The 23,265-nt window shown below is 35.6% G+C and overlaps 1 protein-coding gene across 4 annotated transcripts; it reads left to right on the top strand.

The window, feature by feature from the left end:
- The first annotated feature begins 8,325 nt into the window (after positions 1–8,325).
- On the top strand, positions 8,326–22,851 carry LOC122018905 (flowering time control protein FCA-like). Of its 4 annotated transcripts, none has more exons than XM_042576367.1 (20): positions 8,327–8,756; positions 9,813–9,883; positions 10,442–10,520; positions 16,368–16,450; positions 16,533–16,584; positions 17,179–17,249; positions 17,741–17,807; positions 17,899–17,978; positions 18,049–18,113; positions 18,202–18,264; positions 18,881–19,025; positions 19,095–19,190; positions 19,271–19,342; positions 19,427–19,837; positions 19,996–20,166; positions 20,247–20,534; positions 20,609–20,644; positions 21,493–21,552; positions 21,633–21,678; positions 22,576–22,851. In XM_042576367.1, the coding sequence occupies exons 1-20, from the start codon at positions 8,438–8,440 to the stop codon at positions 22,593–22,595; spliced, it is 2,295 nt and encodes a 764-aa protein (XP_042432301.1). In that variant the 5' UTR covers positions 8,327–8,437; the 3' UTR covers positions 22,596–22,851. The 4 variants fall into 4 exon arrangements, with proteins under 4 accessions (XP_042432303.1, XP_042432301.1, XP_042432302.1 ...); XM_042576368.1 differs by having other exon boundaries at positions 8,328–8,756; positions 19,095–19,169; XM_042576369.1 differs by lacking the exon at positions 20,609–20,644 and having other exon boundaries at positions 8,326–8,756.
- The last annotated feature ends 414 nt before the right edge of the window (positions 22,852–23,265 follow it).

The following is a 23,265-nucleotide window of genomic DNA, read 5'->3' as shown; positions in this document are numbered from 1 at the left end:
GTTTGGAAGGAAGAGTGAAGTGTTGCAAATTTTGGCTAAGTATTGGTGGGAAAATTAAATTATTTTATTTTATCATAGACACCTGGTTTTAAAAACCACTATTAAAATCGGTGTCTATTAACAGAAAAAAGGCGCTCATAGACATCAGCTTAAAAAATCGATGTCTATGAGCAAAAATCTATGTTTATAGACACCGGTTTTTGGAAAAATCGGTGTAAAATACTCAAAGACATCGGTTTTTGCTTAAAACCGATGTTGTTCCACCGATGTCTATGAAGGTTTTTCTTGTAGTGTCTGGAGTTCAAGGTTCACAATACTCTTTTTTTTCTTTCATTGCTATACACATACTAAAGAAAGGAACCTAAATTTCTATTTAATCAAAAGCTGAAATTAGACACTTCTAGTTGAAATCAGACATTCCAATCAATCGGTTGATCGATTGGAGTTATCTGATCGATCCACTGATCAATTCAATGTGCTACTGTGCACGGGGTCAATTCTGGATCGATCGGCTGATCGATCCAGCCTGGCCAATCGATCCGATAATCGATTCAGAGGCTCTCTGTTCGTGTAAATTAAATTCCCAATCGATCGGTTGATCGATCCATGGTCGATCAATCAGCTGATCGACTCATCAGCTCTGTGTACGCGGAAGCCCGTTTCAATCGATCGGCTGATCGATCGAGGACTTCTCAATCGATCGGCTGATCGACTCAGCTGCTCACTGTTCGCGGGGAATCACCTCCCAATCGATCGACTGATCGATTGAGGACTTCTCAATCGATCAACTGATCGATTGAGTTTCTAATTTCACTGAGATCACCCACGAACTCATACAGAACTTTCAGAACTCAACTAAAACATAAAACAATACCACTAGACAGGTTATTACTTATACTTTGCTAACTAATATCAAGATAATTAGCAGTCTAAGCATGACATAATACATACTTTAACAATTCATGATACCTAGCATCCTAAAAGTACAGGGAAGTAACAACATAAGGAAATACTAAGTTTTTAAGTTTGCTAGTTCCCAAAGATCTTTATTCCAGGTTCCTTCTCACACACATCTGATCGCATTGCCCTCCAGCCTCCGCTAGTCCATCTTCCCTTTACCTTTATCTGCAGTATAAGGAAAAAGGAAACTATAAGCTTGGGAGCTTAGTAAGAACCATCTACCTCACAAAAACATGCATTCGCAGAAATCATGCTTTCAAGGATGCTTTTTGAAATACATGCTGATGATCATGCTGGAAAATGCTAAAACATGGCATATGGACATACAAGTCGTGCTAATCATTTACTGAACATAAAGCTATTCATTGTATCAACAAGCAAACTAAATCGATACATAAGCTAAGCTATTTGTTATAACAATAAGAAAAATAAACTGAAGCTAAGCTGTATTCACATATCTGGTTTGTGAAGTTTGAGAAACTATTTTCATAAATAGATAAAAATATTAATCATGCTGCTGATTGGCCCGGCAACTGTACTTGCTATGCGCGCATCCCTAACTAGGCCCGAGGTAGCTAGTCCCGAATCTAGTAGGGTTACTAGGTTATCTAAACCTAGGGACGACTATGAGAGCCCAACCCAAGGACATCTGAGAGTCCAGTACAGCGCCACTGATAAAAGTAAAATACTGTTTATAAACTGATTTATCTTATCTTGCTTTTACTAGGTTATCTGAACCTAGAGCTAGGTTATCTGAACTTAGAGGCGACTATGGGAGCCCACCCATTGGACCGTAGTCCCATATCAACTGAAGCAAGACTAAGTATACTATTTAAAATGCACCTATGACATTTAACTGAACTATTAAAACGCCTACTGTAGCATATAACTGTGCTAGGCATTTTATCGAGCACCTGGTGTGCTCTAATTCTGCATATGGTTGCGCTAAGAACATAAGAGCGAACTAAGGACATAAAAACATACTATTAGCTACTTATACTGCAAGTGAGGGGTTACTTACATCCTGCGCTAAGTTTTCTTACAATCCGATCGCTAGGTTTCCGGAGAAGAAGACCTCTTCGACGATCCTCTTATGTCTACGTGTTCTTTTTGCGGAGGGGAGCGTCCTCGTGCCGGAGTTGTCGCCGGAGGGTGCTCCTACGACCCTAGGGATTGAACCCTAAGTGTTCTTGAGGTTGGCGTGCCGAGAGGGTGCAGGAGAAGAGAGGGGCGGCGGCGAGGGTGAGGGGAAAGAAGTTGTCGATAAAAAAATTACAACTCCCCACTTAAATTCCCTATTTATATTAAGTGATTAATACAACCCAATTCGCCCATAAATAAAATTGTTCTCCTTTTCTTTCAGCACACCCCTGCTGGTTACTAAGTCACTCTATAAGTCATAGAGTCCATAGGTCACGGGTTCAATTCCCGCTTAGGCTGTTTTAGGTTTTTATTTAATTTTGCTACTTCTGCTACTCCAAAAATTCTATAAAAATATTCTAAAATTCCAGAAAAATCATAGAATATTTTTAAAATTAATTTGAGAATTTTCGGACGTTACACGCCCGGAGGCGAACTTTTATCTCCAACGTCACCAAGGCACGTGGAGCTCACTGTTGGCTCGGCTACGTCACCACCAAGGTGCCCTGAAGTTCCAGGCGCCCGAACCTCCTATATAAGAAGGGTCAAGGCTGAAGCTCAAAACACAACTCACGATCAGATCTTCAGTGCTCCTGCGACGCTGCCAAAAGCTCACCGAGAAGTTTTATTTCTTCCTGTCTTAGTTTTCATAATTGTCGGTATTTTCTTTACTAATAATTCCTGTAATTTCATTATAACTCTGATTTTGAATTATTAGTAATTGTCCATCGAAAGCACCCTTGTGTGCGGGCCTTGGAGTAGGAGTCGACACAGGCTCTGAACCAAGTAAAAGAACTTGTGTTAGCCTTGCTCTTCCTTTCCTTACTTTTTTTCGTTGCTTAACTCTTTACGAAGATTTTTTGTTTTTGATATTCACCCCCCACCTCGCTCTATCGATTCTTTACGATCCAACACACCTTACTTCTTTGGATTATGAAATATTAGTTATTATCTACTACCTAGAAGCATTTAGATTATTTATATGTAATAAATAAGAAATTACTCTCAGAATTGACTGTGAAGTTATTGTGAAATATAGTCAACAAATAAAAGACTTACGAAAAGGTTTAGGATATAAAAGATGACTAAAATTTATCGATACTTTTATCAATAACTGTTTACGCATCCACTAGAAACACATCAAAGGAATTAACAATTCTTTAGCAGATACATTATCTCGTTTATTACACTATTTTTTTTCTAGACTATGGATCGACCATGGAAGGTATATAATTTTGCTACTAAGACATTAAGGTTTGGAAACCAAGATAACTACAGTTTACACAACATGAAAATCAGTTCCATTCTACATTTAAAGATAAGTTAGATTACATTCAACCTGCCTTATTAATAACATTTAGCACATTTCAATTATTCCTGGTAGTTCTAGACATAAGATTATAGTTATTAACGCTTTATCAAACTAGTTTCTGACAATCATACAGAAATCAATTGACAAGAAATTTTCTTATTATGTAGTTTCTCTAGAACACAAGATGGTGTCTATGCTAACTTGGGAAGAAACAAATGTGGCTATATAAGGTTTAGAACATCCCTTCTTTAAAGGATACTATTCTCTTAAAAAGGCTTTTAATGCCGCTAGGACCTAACTTGGTCCTAATTTTTTTTATTAGTACTTCATTAAATACAACAACTTTGGTTACAAGTCTAGCTATTTCACAAACTAATGATTTTTCGATTCTTCCTCAAACATATGCATAAATTATCGGAGGGGCCCATGGGACTCCTTCTTCTCCTACATCTTCAACCGACAAAAAGCCTCATCTGCCTACTTACTTAACACTGGCTCAATTAAAGGAACAAGCAGCTACAATATCAACCAAAAAAATTTCATAAGCCCATTTATTGAGCTTTTCTAACACTATATCGGATAACATTAATTCTTATGTTTGAAATCTAGCAGAGAGGTCGACATTGCAGACTTTCATTGAACTATGTGAAGCCTTGAAAGCTTTCCATGAAAATCTCCCTCCAATGATAATTATTGTCTATGAAGCAGAATTTAGCCCAAAACTTAAATATCATAACTTGGCATAGCCTGTGATGATTCTGCTAAATATGGATGTCTATGTCAACTTCTTACTCTTTTTGCAAAGTTAATCTAGATTATGAAAAGTATACAACAACCTCATATCAAGGAAGGCTAATCACTCCTTTCACTTTAATGGATTACGAACTTCTCTATAAAATTTGGATACATGACCCAAACTCTGTCAAGGATTTTCCTAAGAAACTTACAACTATTATTTCTCTTGTCCTAGAAGAAGAAGAAACTTTCGTAGTATGTACTTTCGATAGTTCTCCTCCTGAATGGATTGATCTTAAAATAGAACTAGCTAGACACTTGGTTAAAATTGATATAAATTAAGTTGGAGGATATCAAGCTGAACTTGAAGCCTGCCCTTCCGATCCAGAACTTGATTAGGAAGCTCCTCCTACTTTTAGCGATCAACTAAAGCACTAGCGAACTTCAGTACAAGAAACCAATTAAGCTTGGGATCGTTTGACATACCTCAACAATTACCTACTAGTAAGAGAAATATATACTGAAAAAATATATTGGCCCAAGGATATGGGCACAAGATTTTTTTCCTTTCTCTTTTAAGACATAACATACAACTTTATTCCAACATTATCAGCGGAAAAATTAAAAGGTTATGCAACAAGAGACTAGCCAGCTCAACTTTCTCTACCAGAGCATACATAGCAGCTCTACACAGAAGCATGAATTCAGATTTAAACTTATCAAAATCAGTTGAAGATAATCAAAATTACTCTAAAATTATTAAAATAAACATTATAACAACCATTAATTAATTACTCTATTGCTGTAGCTAGTTGTGATGACTACCATGAATTTAATTATATTAAAATAATTTTAGTCAAATGGATAAACACTATATATATATATATATATATATATCACACACACACATTACCCTGCATAATCCGCGAGCATACTTTGAAGAGATATTGGGTTAGGTGAGAGAATACTCTATTATTCTTATATCTTTCTTTTCTTGTTTGTTTTATAGGGAGTCTCACATTGCTCCGGCTTATGCGTAAGACTTAGGGTAGGAAACCCTTTTTACTTAGCCTGCAAAGGTCTTATAGGTTCTTTTTTCCATTATTTCTGATATAGTTACTATTTACCAATTGATTACTAAGAAAAGGACTGAGGAAAAGAAATAAGAAAATAGAGAATGAAATATTAGAGTACAGTCCTTCTTGACCAAGTCAAGGAGTTTTAGTTCATTATAGAAACAAACACTGATTTTTATTTAATAGAGAATTTTTTATAAGAAGATGGAATTGTACCGACAAAAACTTAGAGCAAATTTTACAAAGATTTACATATTACATATTTTTACAAGGAGTACATTGAGAAAACTTATAAAAACAACTAAGCACACTTGAGAACTTGCTGAAAAAGAGCACTTGCGTTGGAGATTGGAGCGGATAGGAGATGCCCTTGAGCTGAGAGGGTGGTGGTTTTTTATAGGCATAAGAGGAGGAGATTGCGTAGGGAGGAAGGAAAGAGATAATGCATGCTGGAAATTTTTGCACAAAATACATGGCTAAAATAAGCTAACACCCACTTATGTCAAAATTCATATATCAAAGGCAACCAATCATTTTTCTCCAAATTAAGACACTTGATAACATCTTCCCATGAATTATCAAATTTATCAGGTGTTCTAGAATTTCTAATTACATTATTTATACTTTGATAATAGTCATGAAGAGTCAAAGGATGTAATTTTTTTGAAAATTTGTTCAGTATGTGCCACAAACAATATCAATGCACTGTCTGAGGAAAAACTTGGGTAATGTCTTTTGTCATAGCAGGATCCTGATCAGTGATGATCACATTTAGTGCACCTTTAGGCATGACTTCTATAAACTTGTTAAGCAGCTAAACAAAAGATTCAATTTTCTCATCACTTATAAACCCACGACAAAAAATAATTGTCTTGTGATGATGATTTACTCCTACAAATGGAACAAAAATCAACTCATAGTTGTTAATGTTATATGTTGTATCAAATATAACTACATTACCAAATAGATTGTATTTTGTTCTTGATAAATGATCAACCCAAAAATACTTACTAAATCCGTTATCTGAATCAGTCTCCTATTCAAAGAAAAAAGCTGAATTTTTCTCTTTCCCAGATGCAAATAGCTCGATTAGTATTTTGACATCGACACCCTTTTGTTCACCCTTTAGCTCTTTCTCAAAATTTCTAATTTCTCTTTCTGTGCAACTTGCTCGCTCGGACCCTCCATACTCTATCTCTAATAATCGCATTTGTTGACAAGTTAGCACATTGAGCTTTGAAAACCGTTGAGTCAATACTTTTTTTACTATTGAAACAATACAATGTGAGCGTAACAAATGCACCTTTGAAGGAGTCGAGAGTGGATGATTATGACCTTCTATGAAGTTAGTGACAACCCATCCAGTTTGTTTCTTGAGGAATCTTTGACTTACAACCAATTCTAACTTCGTCACGTGCTCTTTCCATTGTTCGTTGATCACCTTTTGCTTGTTTATTCCGTTGATCATCTGTATGTCATTCTTTAAAATATACAAATGTTTTCCACACGATTTTATTTGTCATCTTATTTTTCTTGCTACTATTTATCCTAGTATTAAATCCTGATTCACGTGCATATTGGTTATAGAATGAAAATGTCTCATCTATTGATGAGAATTCCATCCCATAATTGACTTTCGATCATCTGCAACTTAAGAAATGTATAACTAATCTTCACCGTAATTTTCATCCATTACTAGGAAATTTCATATTTAGATGAAATGAGATTCTGCATATCATCATCATAATACTAAAAAAAACATTCTAAATAAATATACATAAAAAAATGTTGCTAGTAATCTAACACAGTATTCTCATGTGGAACAGACAAGAAGAATGCATCCTATAAAGGCTCATGGAAATAAAAAAGAGAATGACCATCACCAGTATGATTTTTATAGAATACTTTAAGTCCTAAACATTTAAACCGTGAAGCTCACACACAAGATCTAACAGTTGTTAATTTCAGATTTTCCAACTATTGTTAATTTTAGAAATAGATACATTTAGCATTAGAGAAACAAGAGAAAAATTATGAACAATGGGAGTAGAAGAGGGAAATAGCAAAGCTAAGGAGTCTCACATAAAGGTGTTGCGGTGAGAGGTTGGCAGCGAGAATAATACGGTGGTGTGGGGCACGATCTGGAAGCTTCATGGTCACACGAGGATTTGAGATTGAGGAACATCGGAGGGGCGAGGATTGCGATGACGAAATAGGTTGCCCTAGCTTCTCCTTGGAGGACGAGAGAGACGGTGAGGGGCACGAGGATCTAGAAGCTTTACAACCATGCGAGGAACATTGAAGGGGCAAGGGCAGCGCCGCGACAACGAAATAGGGTTGCCCTAGCTTCCCTTCGGAGGGTTGAGGAGACAGACGGTGAGGGGCGCGAGGATCTAGTAGCTTCGCGACCGCATGATGAATGTCAAAGGGGTAAGGACATCATCGCGACGGCGAAATAGGGTTGCCCTAGCTTCTTTTCGAAGGTTTGACAAGAGAGACGGTGAGGGGCGCGAGAATTTGGAAGCTTCGCAGCTGCACTTCCTATATATATATATATATATATATATATATATATATATATTTATATAATTGATATGTTGTTTGACACTTCCTATGTAACAGTGAGCGACATCCGACATGGGAGATCTGACGCGATCGAAGTCTATTTTTTTAAATTTCTTTTATCTTCATGCAACAATTTTTCTCTTAACTTAAAATAAAAATCTCTTTTTTTTTTCTCGCAATAATTATTATGGTGCTAATTTTTAAATGTGATGTAATTACTACAATATTATTAGAGCTATTATATCATTATAGTAGCTACTATATTTGTAGTAGCTAGTATATAGTAATTATTATAATGTTATAATATCAGTAACATAATGATTTTTACCTATTATTATAATAATAAGAAAAAGAATAAAATTTTTATTTTAATAAAGAAAAGACAAAGATAACTATACCGTATAGATAAGGGAAATTAAAAAATTAAATTTGGACTGTCACAATATCCACGTTAGGATTTTGTACACGGTCGGTCGCATAGGAGGCGTCGGAAAGATGAGAGATGATTAAAAAAAAGTTGGGTTTTCTTCTTATTTATCTTTTCTGATGCAAAAAGCCCTTAAAAAGGCCGCTCCCTTCGCTCCTTTCCAATCCTTTTCGCTCGAGTCATTTCGTTGTTGCCTGCAAACCCTAGTCGTCGTCGATCTCCATGGACAGGCACCGGAACGAGCGCTTCGACGACCGCTTCGGTGACGACGGCGTGCGGCATGTGCCGTCTCGCTGGTCCTCCGGCAGTCCCACCGAGCGGCAACCCCGCTACCCCAGGAGCGGCGCAGGATCCGGCGGCGAGGGATTCACTGGAGGAAGTAGCGGCGCGGGAGGTCGCTACCATCCCTACCGTGCAATGCAGGACCTCCCTCCGCCGCCTGCCGCTGCTGGGTTCCCTGGCGGAGATCCCGGGGGCTTCGGCCACGTGCCGCCCGCGAGTGGCCCAAGACGCGGATTCTCTGGTCGAGGTGGTTCTCCAGGTAGGTCTAAGTCTTAACTTTGCAGTTATTTTTCTTGCGTCGCCAAGTTAGGGTTCATAACAACGTTTCCTGTAAAAGTTGAACTTTTAACTTCTGAGTTCCTTTTATACTAGCTCAATTCTAGTGAATATTCTCGTTTTTGCTTGTTATAGTTTTCTTCTTCTTAGTGAATTATTATTCTGGTCCTTGTTATTTTGAATGAGGGTTCTCTTGTGTTCCTGCATATATTTCAGAAGAACTACCCAATCGTGGAACAATGTGTTCAATGTTTATGATCATTCCACGGACACAACCTGATAGGTCGGTAGGGCCATTGCTGTGCCAGAAATTCAGTAGTTGGTTAATACTAAATTAATCAATCATATATGTGATACTTCATATTTTTGTTTGTATGTTTTTGTGGGGTTGAGTTAAGGGACTTAGCTTGTTGGTATCTAAAATCCATTTGACTTTATATTCCACCAAAACCTAGGCTGTCCATATGTTGATTTTTGTCAATATCCTTCATGTTAAAGGAGGGAAATTGAACTAAAGATTTTATGTTCTTCAGGAATTGTTGTACTTTTTGACATTCAATGTTAAAAAAAATGAGCATATATTATATAAGATATGGTTTATTGGTTTCTTATATTGCTTTAATAGAATCTTTATTAGTAACATTTCATCATTTATGAATATATATTAATCAGATATGTATCTGCTGTTATGCTCACATCGACTTTCACTTTTAAAGGGCCTACCTACGTTGGTATATAATATATTTATATAAACATTTCACGTTAATTTGTAATTCAATAATTCAATGGTGAATTGTTATACAAATTGTTGTGACTCACAAATTGAGTTTAGTGTAATGTGTTCTATAACTTTGTTATTGATGAAATTATAGGTCTTTCTGTATACAACAATGCATGATAGTGTGGAAGGATTTAACTTGAATTCTCTCGTGTTGTTTTTTTCCCCAATTGCTATCAGGGAAATTTATACTTGTCCTTTCCTGATTGCTCAACTTGATTATTGTATAACCTTTTGTCATGTTATTAACATTTAATGTAGATCGCACTGGTGGAAATCAATTTGCCAAGCTTTTTATTGGAGCAGTTCCAAGGACAGCAACTGAAGAGGATGTAAGTGACTAATACTTTATATACTGGTTGGTTCTTTTAACAATGTTTAATCTATGCATTTGTTGACATTTTTTAAATTTATTTCATTGCGCCCATTGTAAGACAATTATTAACCATATTTCCCTAATGTTGGCACTCAATGGTTTCTCATTTTGTAATGGTTCCTAAGTTTCAGAGTCTTGTTTGGATAGATTTTGTCTTTTCTTAAAATTAGAATCAACACCAAGAGCATCACTGTTAACTAGCTGGATATTTCATAAAAATGAACCTCATTGCACATGTGAACTTTAGATTTTTGAATAAGTTTCTATATTTGTCGAAACTGTTGTCTCAATAATAACAAAGGAAGACTTGAGAAATGAAATGTGTTTGTTCATTACTTTCTGTGGAGCTTCCGTCAGTTAGCTATTGACATTTTTCTATGGGGTTTCGATGTGCTATTTGATGATGTTAATCATAGTTGCTGACTTGTGTTTAATATTCAATCTATTTTACCCAGTAATATTGTTTCAGAACATTTACTTATGGACATTATTAATATAAAATGTTTCTTCTTAGATTCGTCCTTTGTTTGAGGAGCATGGATATGTCATCGAAGTGGCATTTATAAAAGATAGGAAAACTGGAGAGCAACAAGGTATGAATCATATTTCTTTTGTCTTTATATTTTTTTTATCAGCTCTTCTTTTCCAGGTTCCTGAGAGTAAGCAGAGAACAATCTGGCCATCTCTCCTATCATTTTGTTTCAGAACTGTCACCACTTGTTATCCTTTGCTTGGCATTGCTCCCTTTGTGTTATTTTTCTAGATCAAGAAGAGGAAAGTACCAAGATTGTTAAGGTTTAGGATGATGTACTGTTTGGTTCTCTATCATTGTTGTATTACAAGTTATGCATATGATGTGGGCTTTCAAAGTGTGTTAAGACATTTATATGCGTTATGATCATTAATTTGAAAAAAAAATAATCATGTTTCATTCTTTGATTAATTTTTAACTTCCGTCTTTATCTTTATGTTAAGGTGGATGTGTGGACATACGAGGATGGACAAAATAAGAAATGAGAGCATTAGAGAGAAAGTAGGAGTTGCATCTATTGAGGAAAAACTCAGAGAGACACGTTTAAGATGGTACGGACATGTACTTAGACGACCAATAAATGCTCCAGTTAGGCGATGTGAAACTATGATAAACATGCATATAAAACGAGGAAGAGGAAGACCAAAAAAGACTTGGTTAGCAACAATAAAACAAGATAAAATTTATTTAAATATAGATGATGATATAATAGGAGATAGAGCTCAATGGCGTAAAAGGATTCATACAGCCGACCCCACTTAGTGGGAAAAGACTTGGTTGTTGTTGTTGTCTTTATCTTTATGTTGTTGGATATAGCTGATGTTCTTTGAGCCAAATGATTGATATGGTCTGTTGGATTTCCTTTGAACTTGGATCCTTAACTTGATTATATACTCTCATGTGAATGCTAAAACCATTCTGCTATTCTTGCATGATGTTCTCCTCCTATTGTCTTACTAGCACCGACCAAAATAAATGATTGTACTGAGCTTTTATGTGAAATGTTCATCCTAGCGAGTGCTGTGAGAATTTGTGACCTTCACCTGGTCATCAGTCAATGTGGAGTAGCCATGATTGTCAAGTGTGCTATTGCTTTTTGTCAGCTCTTGGATGGATTAGTTTGTTTTCTCTCTCATTCTTTCTTAAGATTAAATGGGACCTTTTTTGAAAATGTTATCATCTTGAATTGTCATTTCTGGTGGTGCTGAATGTAGTAATATTTCTTATTTGGTAAATGTATGGATTCTTAACACTCTTCATACCCACAAGGAAAAATAATCTTATTGAGGCATGGCTTGTTGTCGTCTCTGTTTGTGTTATCAATCTGCAATTTCAACTTTGCTGAGTCATGCTAACTTTTTTTTTTAAATAGCGTATGTCGATAATATGGGCACTAGTTGTTACATGATACCATTTAATGGATCGGACTTAGATTTTGTTATCTGTGTTTGCCTGGTGGTTTCATTCTCCTAATCCTTGTGTGATATTGTTCAGACCTTCAGAATCTGAGTTATGACATTATAATTTTTGTGATCATATGTTTGAGAGTTCTATTGATGCCAGAAACATTTATGATGCTAAGTGCTGATGTAAACAAGATCTGGTGTGGTTCATTTTTCATTTTATTGCGGTAGAATGACATGATCTTTTGCTGATATCATCTAGGATCTTTAAAGTTGAGTTCTGTCCTTAATGCCTTTAAGTTCTTCAGATAGTTTTTGGAGTTGATTGCCATTGACAAAAAACTTATCATTTGCAATCATTAGACATGTTACACTCTGTGATGCTGTATAATGATCTCTAGTAGTTCTATTTCCTAAAGCAAGAGCTCCTTTTTTGAGCTTCTATATTGTATCCCTTCTAATGTGACTCGTGGTTTGTTGAATTATGTGGTCCTTAAAATCTTGTTTAACGTTTTTGCAGTTTTACCTTGATAGTGATGGTGGTTGTGCAAATTTTATAAATGATAATGTTCTGCTTATTTATTCTTTTTTTTTTTCTCTTCATTTCTTGATTTTGCTATATGTGTTGTGGCATTTCAAATCTTGATCCAGTGAAGTGTTTGGCTGCATTACACAAGTTAAGAAATTGATTTGTATTGTTCGTTTATGATAGGATGAAATGTCTTTGCCGATTGTTATCCTATTTATTGTTTTCTAGTTTGTTTATTGAGGAAAATGTGATTGATGTTAAATATCTCATGTTGCACATCCAGTGTTCGATTGTAACTTAAATTCTATTAGTATTATTGTATGAGCAAGATACTCTCTCTCCTTTGGTTGACTATGAAACAGGGGATGCCTTTGCAAGTTCCATTCTCCTTTTCTTTTCATCATTTTGCCTATTTATATATTTTCTATAGCCTGATAAGGTACATACTTTTGGATTATTGATTGTCTCTGGGTGGCACTTTTTTCAGTCAATGAATTTGTTATTTATCTAGATTGTTAATGTTCTCGTAATGGTTTGGTGGAGGATAGTTTGGAAGCATGGTCAATTATGTGGTGCTCGGATTGCCAGTATTATCCTGTTGTTGATGATGCAATATGATCTGGTGACACCTTTTTTATGCTGTAAAAAGTTAATATCATGTTTGCAGGTGTTAATTCTTCAAAGATAAGTTGTAGATGTTTTATACTTTCTTTTTGGTTCCATTAAAATAATTGAGGTTGATAAAGTGTATCTAAGTGAAATATTGAATCAAACTTTAGGTCAGCTTTGTCTTGTTATATATTTGAATCCTTGAATATCAAAAATAGCTTGTTCCTTTTTGGTTATTTATCACTTGTCTATTTGATATTGTTTATCCCAACTAAAACCTGTATTCGTCTGCAACAAGGGTGCCTTTTAGCTTTTAATTTTTTTGTTGTTGTAAGAGTATTTTTGTGTCTCTGATTTTACACCTGCTCTAATGCACTTGTGTTCTGTGTCTTCTGTTTGTGAAAACTCCACATTGCCTGATGAAAAAGGTTGTGAATATTTACTATGTGACAGCATGAATCTTGTGCCCTTTTGTCATTTATGAAGAATATTCCTTTAGTCATTTGAATAATCAAGATATTTTCGTAAACATGTCTGTTAAGTTATTTCTTCTTGTGTTTTTTTAGTTCCTTGGATAAAATAATGCATATGTAGGTAATATTAACTGCTTGTACTCTAACACTGTCATCATGCTATAAAATGTTTTTTTTTTCTGGGATGTACTTGCTGAGGATTCCTTTTACTTACAGCGTTGATACAGAAAAAAAGTTCTATGTTCTTTGGAAAATAAAATAAATAAAGAGCATGTTAAAAGATGGAAAATCAATTTAATTTCAGATAATTGAATTGATTAGGCTTTTGGGCGTGAGGGATTGGAGAAGATAAAGAAAGCTCAATTTAATGTAATTGAAAGTGATTTAATAAATTTAGATGCTATTAATGATATAGCCGTACATATAGTTCAATGGCTGGATAAAGTACATGGGTAAGGTATGTGTAGCAACACCAAATAGTTGGCAGACTAGTGTATCTTTGCCGTAAGGTTATCTTATTTAATGATGACCATATTTATTTTGTCAAGCATTTAACGAGTATCAAATGCAAGGTATATCCATGTTCAAGTGTAGACAATGATGATTGCATTGTTGTTGTTGACGGTGCTGTGATTGCATAGGCAATTTTCATTTACTTTAAAATGAATGCATTTATTTTATTGAAATTTTAGTGAAGTATTAGTGCAAGTTATATCCACGTTAACATGTAGACAACGATGATTGAATTATTTTTGGTGTTGAAAGTTGCATTATGTTTATCAATTCACTGTATAAGTTGCATCATATTTATTTCTGTAAGTGATGCCAGTCCTTAGCCATGCTGTTTGTTGTGATATTATGGAGATTTTTTGCATCATTACGAGCATTTGAATCATGGGTAAATAAAATATGGGGATCATGTGTGCAATCTTGCCTTGGAAGAGTTGGAACTTGGAATTCATATATAGTATATGCTATGATTAACACATGGAAAATAAACATGTAGTTCCATCTGCTTGTTGAATAGTAGTAGTCCATTGTGAGCGTATGTGGTTGGTATTGCATATAGAGTTTGATGCACTGAACTTTCCTAATTTATGGATTTAGAGATGTGCCCTCTCTGTCTTCAGCTTGAAACTTGCTTAGGGCCTATGAATGTTGTAAAATATAATTGAAAGTGACCTTGAAAATATAGCTTTGCAGAGGACATTCTTATGCTTAATTTTTGAAGTTGATTGAGACATTAGATATATGTCGTTGATTACTCTATTGTGTCCCTGATATTCCCATTCTTCTGTTGCTTGGTATTCCTGGGTGATCAGTGTATGCATGCAATTTGAATGGAATCTAGAAATATATACTCCTTTGTTTGAGGTTCTTGTTGTTGCCATGTGACCAAAAGGTCACGGGTTCGAATCCTGGAAACAACCTCTTGCAAAAAGCAGGGTAAGGCTGCGTACAATGGATCCTTCCCCGGGACCCCGTATGGCGGGAGCTTCGTGCACCGGGCTGCCCTTTTTGTTTGAGGTTCTTGACAAAATAAATTACAATCACACGCATCAAAATGGAAGCTATTTTGTTTGGTACATTGGGTTGATCAAACATTTTGCATTTTTGTCTATTATGGTCTTGATTTGTTAGTTGCGTTGGGTTACTAACCATGGTTCAAAATCTTCAGCTGTAACAAAGTTTTGGACATTCGATGGATCATTTCTGATTTGGTATTGTGTTGGTGTTACATAGGAGATGAATAAGAAGAAGAAATGTACACAGCTATAAACCTTACTTTATGTGCCTAACTTCTGACATTTTATCTTGAATGCCACAGATTTGACATTGCATTACATTAATGCAACGTAAAAAAAAAATAACAAACATTATTTAAATTTATCTTAGTGTTTGCCAATGGCAATGTGACATGATACTTGTTGATTTGTTTGAGATAACGACACAGGAAGCATTTTTCGTTCCGATTAGTATTGTGGGTTGGTAATTGATAAGAATGATATATTTTAACTATGCCACCTGACATCGTATGATATTTTAAATCATGTTATTGTCACCATCAGGGCATCAAAGTCATCTGACACCGTGTTTATTTTCAAATTGATTCCTTGAGAATATGTGAGAAATAACAACTATAAAAAGCCTTTTTTGGCAATCGCCCCAACTATTTGGGGTTGACTAAATGCATCTGAACTTGCCCTTAAGATCTTTGCGAGAGTATACTCATAGGTAATAATGAATGGTATAGGTGAGTGATAGGTAACATGGAAGTCTTCAGAGATCTTATTCAAGATAAGGTATGCCACGAAGCAATATTGAAATTCTGGTGTCTAATTGTCTGGATTGGCATTTGATTATGCGACTTTGTTCTGGGTTAATTGCTATTTTTTTTTATTTGTTATCTCATTCCTTTTCACTATTATTATATCTCTGTTTCTTTTAGTTAGAATTTGTACAAAATTTACTATTAAATATTAACCTCTCATTTCTTTATTTTGGATATGTATCTCCATCTGTATCATTTGTTGTCATAAAAAATTATGAGCATGCTGACCCAATGAAATTTTAGTTAAGAAAGTCTCTTATCGCTAATCTTACCTTGTCTGTTTATAATTCCAATAATGTCTTTGCGTATGAGTTTTATTCCTGTTCAGTTGTATCAAGTGATTTGGGTAACATGAAAGATTTAGTTATTCAGGAAATATTATTAGTTTTTTCAAACATACAAAAGATGAGCCTTTTGGTTTCCTTTGCACGATTTATTTAGATATTACTAAATTAAATATATATTTTGTTTTTTCTAATACCCGCTGAACATGTCTTACGTTTACCATTTTCACAATTGATTTTTGTTATTGTGTTCAAGAAAAGAAACCTTTATTTTGCAGGATGTTGTTTTGTAAAATATGCCACTTCTGAAGAGGCTGATAAAGCCATCAGGGCTTTACATAATCAATATACTTTGCCTGGAGTGAGTTTTTTCCCACTGCCAAGATTTTAATGGTGCTTTCAATTTTGTAATTTGTGTATCAACTTTAGATCCATTTTCTCAGGGATCAGGACCTATTCAAGTAAGATATGCTGATGGAGACAGAAACCATCCTGGTAATTTATAGTTTCCATTACTTTGCCTTTCACAAACTTCATGACATATAATTTTTGTTTTCTGATTACATCACGAGGAAGAAACATCTATCGCATTATTATTGTAAATTATGTATGCCTTTGCTTTAATGTTATGTATTGCACTTATCAATCTAACAAGTAACTTTGTGTAGATTCCTTTGTGGCTTGTAGTCAATTAGATTGGCAGGAGGATACATTATGTTATTGCACCTGGTGGAAAATTTCCAGATTATGTACTGTTACAATGTACTTTGCATGCATGTTATTGCAAATGCAACTTTTAATAGAATTTCAAGCAAGTAGATTTGTTAGTATTCAATTTGTCACAAGAGCATTTGGTATTCCAACAAATCTGGTAAACCAAAATTTCACATTTTGGTTTTAATAGGATAAAAAACATTCATTATAAAAAAATGGATATTCTCAGTAATTACTTTCTTTGTTTAAATTCCTCTATGCACTTAAAGTGAAGTCTTCCTTCTAACATCTGAAGTTGTATATACGCATATGTGCTAATTTTGAAGTGTTTATTCTGTTCTGATTTGTGTTGATCGTGCACTATTTGTGTCTTAGGTGCTGTTGCTGAAGACAAACTGTTTGTTGCATCATTTGGCAAGCAAGCAACTGCAAAGGAGATTGAGGAAGTAAGTTCGAATATCTTGCATAGTGGTAACTTTTTGATGATACTGTCTTTTCTTAGTAAACTAATATGGATTATCTGTAATATGTACTTTCTATTATACATAACAATACAAACATTTAGATTAACCTCTTTTCTAACAACTCAACTGCTCATGTTTTTGGTTTACTTGGTCAGCCAATTAAATTCAACATGATATCGGAGCGTGAGTTCATTTCTTGCTTAGCTAGTAATATATATTCATTTAAGTTAGGTGAGTTCACATGTCTGAATTTGGGCCAGTTGAAACTAGGCAAGTCCAGTTTGACGTTACCCCACATGAATGAGTGTTTAGTACATAATGGATGGAATGATTTCTGTCTATCAGCTTGAGATTTTGGGGATAAATGTTTAGGGCACTGGAAGATGTGTAATTGGAATACACTACTATTTCAAATTAGTGATGTTTCTTAGAATATCTATATAACCTGTTAAAGATTGACAAATATGTGACAGGTTTTCTCTCCATATGGGCCAGTCGTAGACGTATACATAATGAGAGATTCATGGGGTCAAAGTCGTGGTATGTCTATTGGTCATTAGTCGAAGTTTTTTCTGCATGCCTGGTTACTGAAATTACAGGTAATAATATAATTTTAATATGGGATCTGAAGGATGTGGTTTTGTTAAATTCGCAAATAGAGAAATGGCAGCAGCAGCTATGAATGCCCTCGATGGAAGTTTTGTGATGATGGTAATTTTTCTATCAACTAATGCTTCATTTGCTTAACTTAATGATGGCCTTTTCTTTTCTCTGCTATTAGGGATGTGATCAACCATTGGTTGTTCGATTTGCTGATCCTAAGCGACCTAGGACTGCAGACCAGAGGTCTTCACTGTATTCAAACTTACAGTAGTTTCCACCAATAAGTTTATTTCATCCCTTTACACTAATTTGAGCACTTTGGTTGTTACAGGAATGGACCTGCATTTGGTGGACCTGGTGTTAGTCCTCGATCTGATGCAGCATTAGTCATCAGGTATGGTGGATCTCTTCGGTATCTGCTGCATATGCAAGTGCGATGTTGGAAATTTTCAGTAAAGAATAACAGTATTGCTGATTCAGAAAATTCTGATACGCATGTTTTGACAGTTGTTTTTTTCCCCAAGAGCTGTAGATGCTAGCAGGTTAACATTTCAGCTTTACCTACTGTTAACATCATAAAATTTTCTGGCTGGTATGGGATGGTCTATCTGCATGGTCATGTTGTTGTCTCAAAGGTTAGCCAGGATGTCTCTAGGTTAGCACAGCAATGATGATTGGTCTGCACAGGCTAGGTCAAAAGAATAATTTCTTTTCTCTAACAAAAAATAGATTAAAGCTTAAATTAAAAATAGGATAATACTGATTTCTGTTCGACCAGGCATGCTTGTATAACTGCTTTGTTGATTTCATGTACGTTTAGAGTATTGATGTTGCTTTTGCAACTTGGTAACACTATTCACCATCATCACTGACCTTTTGCTGCAATATTCAGAGAGCTCAGTTTTCAATTTTTAATGTACGAGCAATCAGAACCAAAATTGCAGAAAGATTTTTAAATTCGCCGACAGTGTATCCTTTAAGTTTCTGAATCCAAATGCTATTTTTTCCAGACCAACAGCTAATCTTGATGAGCCAAGGAATGGGCCTAAGCCAGCTGATGCTTGGCACCCTTTGAGTCCTGCAGGTCAGTCGAATTCACATGGATCTGGAGGTGTCATGCCAATCAAAGGTGGTCCCCTTGGAACATCTTCAGATGTAAGTATCAAAAAAGTCTAATTTTCTTGTTGCTTTTCTTTTCTGAATGAAATGAATCTGGTTGTGTAGCCAAGTCATTTTGGATCAACTGTTGGTTCGAATGCTGGTCCGGTCTCAAGTCCTTCAGTGCCACCTTCATCACAAGTCTTAAATGATCTTTTCCTTGTGATCCCAGTTCATGATTGATGATACAATTCAAACAGAAATTTTGGAACTTCTAATTTATGATAAGTTGTGTAATGTAGGGATTCAATCCTTCAATGGCGACAGTCCCTCAGTTTGGTAGCCAGCAAATATCAGCATTGCAGAAGCCAATGGTGCACCTACAAAACTTTCCACCACCTCCAATATTGCATGCTCAGCAAGGTCATCTGTCACACCCACTTTCGTTGAATTTGCAGGGACCTTTACAGCATTTTGGTCAGCATCAACTTCTTCACTCTGGTGGCCTATCCTCAAACCAAAACATATCATCACAACAGCTAGCTGGAGTGAGTGGGCCACCATCCTCTCAACCTTTAATTCAGCAAATTACCTCTTCTATAGGCCTGCAGACTCCTTCAAACCTACAAGCACAGGCTATGCCTGCTAATGCCAACCTTCCACAGTTTGCCACATCTAATGTCACGCCTCAGATGCTTCAGCAGCCTATTCAACCGTTTCCATCACAACTGCCTCAGATGCTGCTCCAGCAACAGGCACAAGCCTTACAATCTAGTTTCCAATCATCTCAACAGGCAATTTTCCAATTGCAACAGCAGCTGCAGCAAATGCAACAGCACCAGACACTTTCTGAGGGTTCTAAATTGCAGGTAATCAATTCTAGATGGATCTTGATCTTGTCTACCTTCCTTCCCTTCTATAACTTGGAAGATCTTTCATGTAATAACGTTACTATATAAAAAATTGTCCTTATTCCTATGCTGTAATAGAATGTTATATGCCCTCCTACATGTTTTTATTCTTCCAGGCTACTAGTACAGCTGCCAGCACACCTGCTTCAGTCATCCCTACGACTGTGTCATCTCTTCCAGTTCCAGTAAATTCTTCACTTCCAGTTCCTATAACCTGCAATTGGACAGAGCATACCTCTCCTGATGGATTTAAGTATTACTATAATAGTGTTACTCAAGAGAGTAAGGTAAATTGCTTGTGCAACCTAATAGTATGTTCTAGTTTTTAGTTCCTTTAGTTGGAAATGACTTAACTGTTGTGGTCCAGTGGGAGAAGCCTGAAGAATTGGCAGTGTTTGAACAGCAGCAACAACAACAGAAGTTGCTTTTATTGCAGCAGCAGCAGCAACAGCAGCAGCAACAGCAGCAGCACCGGCAGCAGCAACAGCACCGGCAGCAGCAACAACAACAAAAGCTTTCTTTCCAACAGCACCCATCACAATTTGACACCAAATCACACTTGCCCATTCAGCTAAACCAGCAAGTTTTGCCTGCACAAGTGCAACCTCAGATGATGAGGCAACAAGCACAATTGCAACTTCAAGCTATGCAAATGGTTAGTTACTATTTTGTCTGTACACTCAGATTCTTTACTTCCTATAGCTTATACTTCATTTATTGCTATTTCAGTATCAAGCTTCTGGTGGAGCCCAACCACATGGGCAAGTAAGTTTCACATTCCATTAGTTCGAGGGCTATGTTGATTAATAAAAAAAATGTTTTAATAAAACTTTTTACTATCTTTGCAGCACATTTAGTGGTAATATTTTTGAAGATATCTTTAGTACAATAGGAAATAATTGTCTCCTTTAAGAAATGGGTTGGAAATATATATATATATATATATATATATAAGGCAGTCCGGTGCACGAAACTCCCGTCATGCGGGATTCGGGGAAAGATTTATTGTACCTAGTCTTACCCTGCTTTAGGCCACAAAGCAACAACTTTGCCCTTGCACCAAGGCTCCCTTTCAAATGGGTTGGAAATATACTGTCAAAAAAAAAGGTGAGAAGAAAAATGTGGAATGTTCTTTTTCTTATACATCTATAGAATCCGCCTTCCAGTTTATATATTCTCTTCATGAGACGAGTGCTGTTACCAATTATCTTTCTTCGTATGTTGGGATATTCTATCAAGCATAATAATTTTCAAGTCGGACGTTAATTATTCTATTCCTACTTTGGTGTAGTTAGAGTTTGCATTGCCACCCAACAATGTCTATTTAGTCCATACCTATACTAACTTGAGATTCAGTGCTAGTTATCGACATTAAACATTTTTCTAGTATTTGTCTGTTCTCCAATCAGCTGTTGCATAAAACTGAAAGTTAATGGATGAAAGGTTCAGAACATGGAGATGATTACTAGGAAAATGTGCCTTTCAGTGATGGCTATAGATGTGTATTTGACTTTGAGAACTAGCAATCTTTGCCCTGGCTTATCTCTATGTATGTTGTAACATGGAAGATTTTAAAGTCTAATTCGCATACCTTAACCATTGTTCTTTTGTAGGATTTTTCTGGACAAGTGAAAGCTGCTGGGTCTGCAACTGATCCTGCAAAAGTCCAACAGGTATTGGATTAGTGCTTTGATTTCCTTTTTTGGAACTACTACATTTATTTTACTTTTTATTCTTTGGCAATTTCGTGCAGGGGATTCCACCAGCACAAGAATGGGTTTTGAAAAACAAACCTTCAGGTCCTTGAAATTCTCACATCACTGTAATCTTCTATATGATATTGAATGCTGGTACCATCAACCGGTCAACATTGATTCATCTCGTATCTTTAATGTGCTAAATCTATTCTTGGTAGATATTAGTTGGTCAATAAAATGCCATGGTTCCATTGGCTAGGCCAATATCTATTGACTTTTTTTTTTCCCTTTTATCACCATCCTTTCCCTTTAACATCAAGACCAATCTCTTTATGTCTCGGACCTGTTATAACTCACATTACATTTTTGTTCCTTGCATGCTAAAGCTAGTCATGTCTCCCTTCTGCATCAAAAATATATTGTCACACATGATAACTTCTCCTGATTTTTTAGACTTAAGCAGCCTGTGTTACATATGGTTCAACTTTTTATTATCCAAAGTCATTCTATACATCATTTTTTCTTTTCATCTGAATTACTTTGTTCACTAGCACCCTCTATTATTTGCTGAGACTTAATCTTATGCACAAATGTAGTTCTCTCTTATTGCCTGTTCTATCTTAAGGTGTTTATATTTAATTGATATCACTTTCATTTTGTATGGTTCAGCGACATAAAGATGTGCTTGTTATTCGGGATCTGCTATGTTATTACTCTTATGGTCCATTTTGATCAAATTTAAACTAGTATTGCAAGCATAAATTGTGGCTAGTGGGTTACGATGGTCCTTGAAATACTGAATTATGTACATATAACAAGCTTACCCAGCAAAAATCTTCTTTGCAAAATACTTAGGGTTTCTGCCATTTTGTTGCTGGTTTGATAATATTCATTACATTCGTTTTGGAAGAAATTCTGTTTATTTTTTTTTATTGAATTCAGTGTTTTTCTTGCCACGGTACTTTCCTAACTATACTTTAAATTTGATGTCTCCTTCAGGTACTTGGATCCAGCCTTGAGGTCAACTGTAGGAGAGCTTAAAGATCCACAGAAATAGCTGTTGTAGCTGTTTGATGCGTTCAAACTTTGTACTATTAACATTTAGCAAAATAATTATTGCTTATTTATATCAGTTTGTCTCCGGATTATGCCTTGTGTTCTAAATTTTGTTAAGGGTTGTCATCACCCTTTGATCTTTTGTAGCAAGGATCATAACCCTTTGATGCATGTATTTCTACTATTAGCATTTAGTGAAATTAGCACTGCTTATTTGTATCCCTTTTCTTTCTTATTAATAATGATTTCTATTTAAAATTTTGTTGTTCGCAAGGATTGTCATCACTCTTTGATCTTATGTAGAAGTCTTTGATGCATGTATTTCTCTGCAATCTTTGTACTATTAGCATTTTAGCAAAATGGGCAATCACTTATTTATATCCGTTTCCATGGTAGCAGATCAGATCATGGCTTGTTTTCTAAATTTTGTTGTTCACAAGGCTTGTCAACACAGCATTTGATGCATATATTTCCTTGCAATTTTAGCATTTAGCAAACCAGTAGTGCTTGTTCATTTCCATATTTGTGGTAACAGATCACGCCTTATGTTTTAATTTTTGTTATTTATAAGGGCAGTTATCACTCATCGATCCTGTGGGAGTAGATCATGATGCATAGATTTCTTTGCAAGCT

This window comes from Zingiber officinale, chromosome 9A (genome assembly GCF_018446385.1).
Source record: "Zingiber officinale cultivar Zhangliang chromosome 9A, Zo_v1.1, whole genome shotgun sequence".
Taxonomy (NCBI): domain Eukaryota; kingdom Viridiplantae; phylum Streptophyta; class Magnoliopsida; order Zingiberales; family Zingiberaceae; genus Zingiber; species Zingiber officinale.
This window is presented reverse-complemented; position numbering and strand designations above follow the sequence as displayed.